Source organism: Trachymyrmex cornetzi, unplaced genomic scaffold, assembly GCF_001594075.2.
Source record: "Trachymyrmex cornetzi isolate Tcor2-1 unplaced genomic scaffold, Tcor1.1 scaffold687, whole genome shotgun sequence".
Taxonomy (NCBI): Eukaryota; Metazoa; Arthropoda; class Insecta; order Hymenoptera; family Formicidae; genus Trachymyrmex; species Trachymyrmex cornetzi.
In genome coordinates, this window is record NW_017300011.1 from 738,646 (window position 1) to 750,362 (window position 11,717).

Consider the following 11,717-nt stretch of genomic DNA (forward strand, 5'->3'; position numbering starts at 1 on the left):
TCGGAGTAACAATTTTATGTTCTTTTAGGAAACAACTTTGAGGTTGATGGCGTGCTTGAACTTCAATTAGAATTCAGGACATCGGAAGTGTCTGGCGTGTTGCTGTCGATTACCGCACCCAGTGGTTCACCTTCTCTGTCATTAGAACTCAATAGCGGGAAGGTGATCATGTCGGGCGATCTGGGCGACAACAATCCGTTATATGTGGAACAGGGCTTCTCTAATCATTACGCGATCTGCGACAATCGATGGCACAGGATCCAGGCTGTATATAACGATGAGGAGCTGGCGCTCAAGGTGGACGAGCTGGATCAAAAATACGGCTTACCCACGAATGTTAATTATCATTTAAATACCTCTATCTTCTCCGGCCCGTTGTATATAGGCGGTATACCAGGTAAATGAATGTTGCGTTAAATTACACATTGATATGTAAATAAGCCTGCATGATAAATAAAAAAGGAACATAAAAAAGTAGCTTAACTAACACTGTTTTCATAATTTCCAGCGACTGCTCAGAAAGGCTCGCTGTTAACGCGAGACCACTTCAATGGATGCATCAGGAATGTGATGATAAGAGGGGAAAGGCGAGACTGGACGGACATGGCCGAGCTGCACAACATCCATCTGAGCTCCTGCCCGGTTCAATGATAGCGGAGCGTGAAGAGGAAAGACAATTACCTCGGCGTTCAGCGCTTTTAGTTCCAAAGACTGTTCGAAGAGTCGCGTTGAGTTCAACAATCGCATCGAGATTAACGTGCCATATATTCGCAGGCGACGAGTTTTTTAAGACTTAACAAAGCCAAAAGATGCTAAACCGTAGACCGTTAAGCTAATCGTCGTAGCATGAAAATAGAAAAAGGAAAAGGGAAAAAGAGAGAAAGAGACCGTACGCTTCAGTCTCGCCGTGACAAACAAACGATGGCATGAATAATTTCGTCGTACGTACGCAGGTATGCGTAACGCGTGCAGACGGTGACATTTTACGCGTAAATAGCGAGACCACTGCCATATAGTTTAATTATTCATCGTAAGCCGCAAACAATTTGTACATCAGTATTTAAAAGCCATTATTTATTATCGTTAACGTAAATCCGATCACGAGAATTCGTGATCGCTGCGTCGACGAGTTAGGGAATAGAAAATAACGCGATTACGTTTTGTACTTTTATAGTTAGACATCTACTAGAGCCCGATATATTATGTACATTGTAGATTTTTTATTCGAAAGATTTATCGAGAAACATGCAAGTGCCCTGTAAAAAAGAAGTGTCCTTTAATCACGCACACAGAGAGATGATATTCGAAGAATATTTATATATCTAATCTTCTCTCTCATACATAACACACGCACACGACTTTTGTTAAACTGTAATATATTACATATACACAAGGAAAATTAACAAATTACGAAAATCCGCTGTTGTGTATAAAATATATATAATATAACAAGAAAAAAAACGCATAGGGTTATGTCGCTTTGATTTATCCTCTTTAACGCTCTTAAGATCTCTACAAAATACTTCAAAAACGCAGCTTTATGAAATTTCACAATGCAATTTTCCTCCAAAATGAAGGACAAATATTGAACACAAAGAATTGAAGAGTTCTAGAGAATTAAGAAAATCTTACTTTTATTTACGAATAGAATCTTCATTTCGAGATGTTTTGTATTAAAAATTAAAGAAATTCTCGTCAAGAGAAAAAGCCAGATCTTTTAAAGAATGTGCCATTAAGGTACGATCAATGATGGATTACTTTTGATATCCATCCGCGGAAGAATAAAAGTCTATTACAAATGGGTTATTAAATTTTATTAATGACATTCGCTGCGAAGATGCTAACAGTAAATTATGACCCAAATCTTACATGACGTACTGAATAAATATACATATCGTCGAGTAGGTAGGTATAAGTTTTTTTCGTTTTATGTGTATATAAAAACATAATATTTACAGAGACACGGATAGAAGTTCGAGAACTGATATTCGCCTTGACGTCGAAATTTCAGCGACAATAAAAATCGATAATTATTACGTAACAATAATCGTTTATTATTATTAGTAAGCGCGATTTAACTGCGGCGTACAAATTTACGTCGTGCCGCAGTACTTTAATTGTGTATGTGTGTGTATGTGTGTATGCCTCGAGTTCCCGTCTCTCTTTCTTTCCGTCTCGGTCCATTCCGTTTTGTCCACATTTAATTGTCGCATCCAAGTCTTCTTTTTTTTTTCACCAGCTCACTAATAATATCTATTCTTCAAAAAATATAAATATCAAGCATAAGCGACCAATATCGAGAGATCTCTCTTAATGTCATAACTTTGTAATCAATCCCATTTCCACAAGCCATTATTCTCGTTGGCTCTTAAGATTAATGACTATGTATATATTTATATATATATTAATTGCAATCAATTCATATATATCTCTTTCTCTCTCTCTCTCTCTTCACTCTCTTTTCAAACATTATCATCATGAATTTACTGCAACTTGCACTTCATCTCAAAAGTTTCATAATTTCTTTCTTTCTTCTATGGCGCGTACCTCACGTTCGATATTGTCAGGTCGGACTGTTTCTGAGTCTAAGATTTTCTATCTTATCGCTCTTTTTCTCTCATCATCGTACTCGGATAAATTTACAACAGACTGGGATATAGAATAATGAACTTCTTTCTCTCTCTCGATTACTACAATCTCACAAGTCCTTTTCATTACACATGGTCGAACGGCGAAACGCGGGACGGCGAGGTCAAACTGACTACGTCCCGATGCAAATTGAAGATACATAGATTATTCCTCCGCAGTTTCAGCGGAGAACACTCGATTTCGATATGTCGCGTTGTATTTGTAATTGTATCGTTAATAATCTTGTGTTTGCGTTACGCCGTGTCGCGGAATACGGAGGGTCTACCTATACTCGACACGACTTTCCGCACCGAGTCGAAGACTTATCATACAAAATAATTGAAGAACGATCCTGGAGACGTCGTCATCGTGAACGGAATCCGAGACCAGAGAGAAAATAATCATACAAACGATAGACCCTCAATATTGTCGTATAAAATAGCTATATGAAGTCTACCTATCTCTTAGCTTCTTCTCTCCTCTTATAATATTATAATGAAAGAAACGTATCCGACCGAAAAGGCCCGTTCAGCGAGATAGGAAGCCGATGCCAGTCCCACGCGAAAAGCGAACATCGAATTTATGGCACAATAAATTATAACAGTTTTTCCGATAAATAACGGACCGCCGCTTTCTCTGTTCGCCCGGACTGACTAAAGTTTCGCTGAGAGACGGCGGGATGTGTCGCGATTGCCGGTAAATTCCTACAGGGAAAACGTAATGTACGAGACACGATTGAAGAAAAGTCATGCTGTCAATTCGTTAAATATTTTTACGCACTTAGTCCAATTACATCATTCCTAACATAAGGCTTCATACTGTTTTTCTTTGCTTCCGAGGAAGGTAGAATATGACTGGAGAACTTTGAATAACAAAGCTTTGTTCGGAAAAAAGCGCAGTTTCATTGATAAAATTGTTTAGACACTATGCCCATCTTCCACCTTCCTGTTACATAATAAAGATTGAAGCGCGTGGGAGGAAAAAAGAAAGTACCGCGAGCCTCCCTTTCTCGACGGCCCTTCGACAAACTTTGTCCGCGAGGCAACGATACTTATGCAATATCCACTTTCTGTACACAATGATAATTACCTAATCTGACGAAACACATCGCTCGCTTTAAAACAGCCGCTTCGGCGTAAACTAATGCACGCGCATATCTCACACGCGTTTTTTTTTACAGTATAAACTTGAAACGTGTAATGTAGCTCGAACGATCGACTTTCGTCGCAAAGAAACAGATGCATCATATGCCTGGATTTATTGTAAGGCTGGTCTTATACTTGATTCTGCTAATTACGCAACGAACTGATTTATTTACAACATGATCGTTGTTCGCATCCGTTGTCACCCCGTTGGCAAAAATTTCATCCCCCGCAGAGAAAAGGAGGCTGAGGGGGATACTGCAAGAATTGCGCTACGCATTACAATCGTTAACAGTCGCGAGAAACGTACGCAGAATGAGAAATCATTAATTCAACTCCGTTTGAGCCGCATCGAATATTCTGTCGACACGTATTTCAATCGGTAAAATATAAAGAGCAAATACACATAAAAAAAAGAACAACATTCTCCCCGATTAAAAAAGGAAATTGATATAAAAAAAAGAGGATCTTTTTTACAAGGTTACATACTGTTATACAGAAAATAAAAACAAGTTCAAAGTCAGCGATTTGCGCACGAGACACATCTAAAAATTAATGATCCCTCACATGTTCGCACGTTTTATTATATTTTAATATATTCTTTAAAAAGTTTCAAATGCACTAGATAATAATCGTTGAATTTAGAATCCCTAGCCTAGCGAAGGATGCAGAAAGACCTGTGTCAATCGCAAATTACGCATGTACGCACATATGAGAACACAAGCTGCACCGTTGCCATCCTCCCTCACTCTCGCTTCGTTTGGTAAAATAAATTTAGAAAAATCAACTTTCGCATTATACATCCATGAGAATCGTACGTCCATGCAGTCGCAACACAGCGGTTTACACAATTACAAGGCGGTTACATGACGAGAGTTAGTCCACAAAATTAAAGGATCTTAGGGGTGTATTGACAACAAACCGTCTTATAAGTAGATACTGGTAATCTTATGACACAGTGATTGATGCTGACGATCAACGAAAAAAAAAAAAAACGGATAACGCAAAAAAAAGTAAAACGAAACTCATTCTCTCTGATATATGACCACGCTCCCCCGGCTTTTCCACCCCTTCGGAAGCGGCGTGCGATCGAGAAACGCGGGGTTCGCGCGCCAACTGTGATTATTTCTTTATATGGGGTCAGCATCGATCAATTGTCCTTATAAAATTGACTAAAAACGCAACGTATTCGCATTAATTTAATATGGGCCTGTATTAAAATAGTAACTATATGAACAACAGAGGGCACAGTAGCGTAATGTTAAGTGTGTGATCACTTATGTAAAACTATATGACGAGTGGTATGTCCTTCTTGTTCGGTAAGTTCACCTTTTTACCTTGCCAGAGGCTGTTGTGTATCGTAAAGGCATCTATGGTCACCGTCAGATGCTTCGTGTGAACTTGCGAAAAGCATTTTCCGCTGGAATTATATCTAAAATGAAAAAACAAACATCAATCAACAACATGTAATACATCGAGCGATTTAAAATAGAGACACATAATTGATTGAAGTCTTTGAGGCAGAAAAGAACGAACTTAAGGAATCGACTCTTGATTTCGCTTACTTAAAAAACTTGTCGAACATATTATCGATGACTTGTTTGGGCCCAGTACCGTACAGCTTGGCTACTTCCTCCCTCTCGGGACAGTACGAATAGAGAGCGCGAAATTGGCAGCCAGCGTCTCGAAACAGGATGAGAAAGTGTTTGCTCTCGGACCGGCTGATCTCTTCCAGAACCCTCGATTTGGCTTCCCTGTTTACCGTGCCGGGGAAGACACAGTACTCTACAGCGTTCAACATTATGTTCCGATTTGACTTGGCTATCGGCAGTTTATACAGTCTCGGACCTGTTTCAATGGAGGCATGAACAGTTTCTTAGCTTTTTCTTTTGTGTTAAAAAAAATATAGCGACTATCGAGTGCATTTTTTCCCTTCAGAATCGATATATGTATATTTATTGATGCCTCTTACCGTTATAGTCCATCATAGAACTGGGCGTGCTGCTGATGTCGCTGCTGCCATCATCGTAGATCCTCTTCTTCGACGTCATCAAGGCGGGTGGCAGCGAACCGGGTCCCGAAGGTGACGTTAGGTGCCTCATACTGCCTATGCCCGGACTGGCGGCGCGTCTCGGAGGCGTCGACCTGCCCAGGCCGCTGTCTGAATCTATTTGTCGACACATCATACAATCTTGATCACTACTTGCACGCTCCGCACATGAAGATGAAAATCTCAATGGAGAGGCAAACGTCTATGCGTTACAATTCTCATTAAAGAATGACGACAAATGTATTTTTTTTTCCTTTTGTTACCCAAGCGAATCAGAATACATAGAGATCTTTTGGTTTTATTATTAATAATGGTTAGCCACCCCGCCAAGAATGTATTAGTCACTTGTTATAGACACGTGCGAGATACCTCCCTTGCGTTTAGCTTCGTAATTTGCGTTTTATTATGAAAAGTATGTTTTATTATGAAAAATATTCTATATTTGCAATGTACTTTACAGCCTGATAAAATAATTATAAATGCTTGTGTGTCTATCAGCTTGTTAAATCGCTGACTGCACTAGAATGATTCTAATGTATATGTCATGATTCTCTAACGTACTAATTGTTATCAAAACTATGAATCTCTTGATCAATGCTAATGCGATGATTTATGCTGATAGCTTAATACCAACGATTTAATCAACGAATACCACAATTTAATCCAGCTCTGCAGTTTGCGACGAAACGCTCGATCGATTATCGACATTAAATAATAGGACATAGCAAATTCATCCACACAGAGTGCGTGAGTCTCGATTATACATCGCGTACGCAATGAATTTGCTATACCTCGTCACCACGATACCTGAAAATAAGAATAATAAGAGGACACTGTGATACACAGAGTGGGATATTCAAGGCGAGGTAGGATAAATCAGGATACTTAGGTACACAGGCTCAACAGGGTTATTATAAACGGATACCATAACCATCGACAGAATAAATCTGGAAAAAGACACCGATCGACAAAATATACTTTGTACCCACACCCAGTGCTGTACAACAACAAGCCCAAATAAGCTTCAATCGAGCCTTCTCTACGCAACAGCAACAGCGGCAACAGCGAAAATGAGTCGTCCTAAAAAAATGAGAGGACAAAGTTCCACCTCAACGGAGGCACTCGATGAAACGAAGAAACAAAGAAATTATAAATCGTGTGTCGCTTAAAAAGCAGGAAAGAACTAAGACTCCATCACTTCGTCGTCAAGCCGTGGTGGAGGAACTTTGCTCAAACGTATAACAAAAAAGGAAAAATGCATATGATTGTTGTGCGAATGTATGAGTCATTAAGTACCACTGCCACCTGTGTGCTCTCCAGCCTGCCATCATGCCACTACGTACATAGTGTAAGTGCGCGTGTATATGTGCTACTCGATCTACAAAAATCTCGGGACATTGTGATATACATATTGTAATATATATATATATATATATACACGGGATACATTGAGACTGTTGCACGATATAGAAGGGAGATCGAACGTATTTCCAAGTCACTGTGGTGCTTCTTACCGCACAAATTCATCAGGGAATTAGACTTTCTCCCCTTAAAGTTTTGGTAAGTCTGGTATTTAGGCCTGCCTCTAACTTGTTGCTGAGACTCCTGCACATCTGCAATAACGCAACGTTTGCCTTGTTACACTCAAAACGCCATGTACGATCAAAGAGATTAAATAAGTTGCGGGAGAGATGCCTCAATCGTGCGCATCTCATTGAGGGAGCGAGCGGGCGCGGGTAAGGTTTGTAAGGACTTAAAAAAGAGGGATTGAATCTAACTACTAGCCATATCCGGGGGTACATCGAGAACTGAAGTGGCCGGTGCAGTTTTTGGTGCAGAACAACGTTGCGTTCCAACTGAAAGATGTCCACTACAAGGCGCTACTTAAAGTTAAAGACAAAAATTGAAAAAAAATTGGAAAAAAAAACGGGGGAACAATCATACCCGCAAAGTGTCGTGACCTTGCTCAGTCGCTCGTAGGGGATAATCAAAGGCTAATGAAATATTCAAACATTCATCGCGTAAATTTCTGAAAGATTATAGCTGCCCATACCAGTGTGTGATAACATCCTGCAATGAATCTACTTTCGTCAAGCCAAACGTTTAAGAAACAAACAATCGTACAGAGCCTGCGGCATTCCCGCGCTAAACTGTAAGTAACATCAAACCCACCTCTGGAGGTCTTGTAGGAGCCGCGTCGACCGAGCTGATTCACGCTGCGGCAAGGCGAGGAACCCCTACCGTCGTCGGGTGAATCTACGGAAGATACTAAAAAAACGGGGTATCTCTATTACAATCAGTTTAAATTCTTACTGCAGGTTTTACACTACTTATAAATATATAGATATATCAAGTAATTCTCAGCTTGCTATGAATTATACATTGAGTTACAGATATTGATAAATAAGGTACAGAGCATGCTAAATTGAAAAACGGAAAAAAGTGCAGTGAAATGAATTTTGTTGTGAAAAAACATATTGTGAATTACACAGATATCTTATTTTATCAATTATACACATTTATTCCTCAAAGTTAATTTCTCTCCTGTATAAAAGATTCATATCTTTAGAGAATTAAATGCCATTGTTATTGTTAAATTTGAATTAGCATGTTTCAATTTTCTTGATCTATATAATCTTACTGCACAATATCTTATTTCAAGTTTAAATCGATTCATAAAGTATTGATGTATCGTTACTTTTTCTTTTGTTGTGCACAAAAAATTAATTAGATAACTTATCGCGCAGATATTTCTACGTATCCAGACTTTTTAAGAAAAGAAAAAATTTGTAAATGTGTACTGTAAAAGCGCGGTGAGAGAGTGTGTGTGGTGCATACCCCTGAGACTGCCGCCCCGATAAAGAGGGCCGGAACAACGTCGATCATCAAGGTGAGCAGCCGTGAGACTATCCTGCGAGCCTCGGTAGTAGTCTCGCCTCATCGTTGGAGAGGTCAGCGACGCTACAGTAAGTGTGTTAGTGCAAAACAATCGGCTCAGTATTTTCTGTACTATTCTAGTTTGGCGTCAATATCGCGCGATTGCGGGTTCATCGAGCGATTTACAGTAGCCACTGACGCGGCGATAAACTAGCATAGACGAGAAAATCTGGAGCTCGTGAGCATGTGGTCGGGGTGAAAATTCATAAAAGAAATCAATTATAACGGAAAAAAAAAAAAAAAAGCAAGAATGATATCGCTACGACGGAAGAGAAAACGGCTCTGATCGTAAAAATCTTCGCCATGCAATGAATAAATGCAAATTACAACATCAAGGAGACTATTGCTATTATAACGGGGAAATGCACTTGCGACACAAGTAGTAAAAAGATCCATCTTCTTGGCGATTAATTCGAAAATGGAGATTTAATTTTTCTTCTTCGGAGAATATACTTATATCATTTTTTTCATATTTTTTTCTTTTTCTCAAATCTGTGTATCAATCAATATATTAAATCTTATTTTTCAAGCTGCCAACATACTTAATCCCCAAGAAGCATTGATCGTTACAACAGATAATTCGTTTTCTGCAAGTGCAATTTAATGGCAATCTCACCTGTACTTAAATTGGAAGAAGAACCCTTCTTCCCGCGACTAGGTGTAAGAGCCCCGGAATCCAACACTGCGCCAGCGTCTCCGTGAATTGTTTTGGGCCGCGGTCGTGCGGTTGCAGTCTTGTTACGTAACTTTGCTGGATTTATTGCATTCAAAAGCTCCTTATCAATTACTTTACCCTAAAAACAGCAATAAAAATTACGTTATAAATTTATTCCTGCTAATTTAATATCATTAAAAATACCACTTACTTCTCTTTCTGCCTCCTCTATCGCTTTCTTCACCTTATGGTGTTCTAAGATAGCGGCTCGCCGTTGACGTTCCTCCTCTTTCTTGCGAGCTCTCTCCTCCACCTTCAGTTTCTCTTGCTCCCTACGTGTTTGGGCCTCAATTTCCTTTCTTTCCTTCATTTCTTCCTGCCTTTGCCTTCTCTGAAGTGACATCAGCATTATCCTCTCCTTTTTCTTCTCCATTTCATCCATACAATTCTATAAAGAATTTTGATTAGAACATGTATATATTAAAATTTAGTAAACAAAACTAAAATCAAAAGAAACAAATGTGTAACTATATACAGAATTTATTGTTATTTGAATGATAAATATTATTGTAATATATACCGGATCGGGATTCGTAAGTTGATTCCCAATCACCAGACCAACTCCAGAAGCGTGTCGGCTGTCTGTGCTACTGTCTCGCTGTTTCTCCCTCTGTCGTTCCCTTTCCATTTCCCGTTTAAGGTCCCTGTCCCTCATTTCTTGTCTTTGCTGTTCCCTTTCGTCGGCTTGCCGCAATCTTTCCCGCTCCAATTCCCGCTGAGCTTCTACTTGTTTCTGCTTTTCTATCGTGTTAACAGGAGATGATTCTGGGTGCATTGTAAAGTCTTCGTGCTCAATATAGGACGACATACCTCGTTCCTTAAGAAAAACAAATGTTTATTTAATAATTGCTTTCTTTTTAAAAAATACTGTAAACATAGTAAAATTCTATTCAAAATAAACAAATATGAAATAAAGAGAGAAGTATAATAAAATAATTAAGAATAGAATTAAGAGTATGAAAATTCGTTTGTAACTAAAAATCCGCTCACCTTTTTAGGAGACGTTCTTTTCATTCTTAAGGTCGGTTTTGGTTTCTTAGGAGCGTCATTGTCGAAGGAGATATAGAATCCTTTCTCGTTCGGGTCCGTGGAATCGAGAGGCGTAACATCCGGAGTGACTGAACGCGACGTCTCCCTCAATGACGGATGAGGTTGGAAAGAATTCTGCGATATCGTGGGTCTAGTTGGCGATGGTATTCTGTACGTACGACTACCCGACGTGATGTTCAAACCGCGAATACCCTGTGCGATATCGTCATCGTTGCCTTCGAAATAAAAAGAAGAGATTTAAGAAAAGATGTTGATGATTTTTTAAAGCTTTTTTTACATTAATATAATTTAAAAAACACGTACAAAGTGATATTTTCATATAATCGCAAAAGAATTAAAAAAGTTTCATTACCAATAAAAGATATATTTTGGGGCTTCATGTCATCGACAGGCGGAGCTGGTACGGGAGTATGTAAAGCTTGCCTCTTCTCCGTCGGGCTTTCACATGAGATTGGGATGTGATGTACAGTTGATCTCTTAGGTTCAGGACTTTCGCTAATTAACTGACTTATTCGATGAACCTAAGATAGAAAAATATGATTGTATAAGAGAACAAGATAAATACATATTTTATTGTTTTGATAAAACAATAGTTTTGATAAAATAATATAATCTTTCCGTACAAATTGTACAGAATCTTAAAAAAAGAGATGATAAAAGACCCAGCATTATGTCTAACAGCAACAGAGAGTGTATATAATATAAAATACACAAGACTCAGAACGAATGAATTCGTGTATTTGACGTACAGATTTGAAATATCTACAAAACACTATCACGGTACCATTGTCGCAACATTGTTTTCTCACATAATTCAATGATCATTTTCTTTCCGCGTTTATTAAAAGCAAAACGCAAATGCATAAAAATAAGGCAAACCAGTCAAGGCAAACCTTAGTGAAGTAATCGCGCGATGTTGCGACGGCCGAGTTGAGGAAATACATGTTATTTAAATTTACAAAACACTTGAGAGAAGACTAGAGGTGTAAATTTCCGAGCCGAATACGATCGTCTAGACGCTAAGACTGGCCAGTGTGGGTAGTGTCTGCCATGTTGGGTGTCAAGAACAAGCATCTATAAGCGTGCATTACATCATCAACTGGTTCCCATGCATATACGTACTCGCTTGGGGCCAATCCTTTGTATTGAAGTGACCAAATCGAGCTGATGATCGGCGCACGCATCGCGAACGTTT

The 11,717-nt window shown here is 39.0% G+C and overlaps 2 protein-coding genes across 6 annotated transcripts in view; one reads left to right on the forward strand and one right to left on the reverse strand.

Annotated features, from left to right (window-relative positions):
• Positions 1-4,765, forward strand: part of wb (wing blister) — a 183,941-nt gene extending 179,176 nt beyond the window's left edge. The window contains exons 42-43 of the mRNA XM_018517448.1: positions 29-397; positions 509-4,765. Of these exons, the coding sequence (XP_018372950.1) occupies positions 29-397; positions 509-651 (512 nt within the window). The 3' untranslated portion in view covers positions 652-4,765. The remainder of the gene's footprint in view (positions 1-28; positions 398-508) is intronic.
• Patronin (calmodulin-regulated spectrin-associated protein patronin) overlaps positions 2,031-11,717 on the reverse strand; it is a 63,529-nt gene continuing 53,842 nt past the window's right edge. For 3 of the 5 annotated variants that reach the window (XM_018517446.1, XM_018517442.1, XM_018517444.1), the window contains 11 exons: positions 10,875-11,043; positions 10,463-10,737; positions 9,993-10,289; positions 9,624-9,860; positions 9,374-9,551; positions 8,659-8,781; positions 7,993-8,088; positions 7,335-7,433; positions 5,743-5,937; positions 5,336-5,618; positions 2,031-5,202 (listed from right to left, as the gene is read on the reverse strand). In XM_018517446.1, coding sequence (XP_018372948.1) covers positions 5,058-5,202; positions 5,336-5,618; positions 5,743-5,937; positions 7,335-7,433; positions 7,993-8,088; positions 8,659-8,781; positions 9,374-9,551; positions 9,624-9,860; positions 9,993-10,289; positions 10,463-10,737; positions 10,875-11,043 — 2,097 coding nt within the window. In that variant the 3' untranslated portion in view covers positions 2,031-5,057. The remainder of the gene's footprint in view (positions 5,203-5,335; positions 5,619-5,742; positions 5,938-7,334; positions 7,434-7,992; positions 8,089-8,658; positions 8,782-9,373; positions 9,552-9,623; positions 9,861-9,992; positions 10,290-10,462; positions 10,738-10,874; positions 11,044-11,717) is intronic. The other 2 variants (XM_018517445.1, XM_018517443.1) reach the window with 2 other exon arrangements.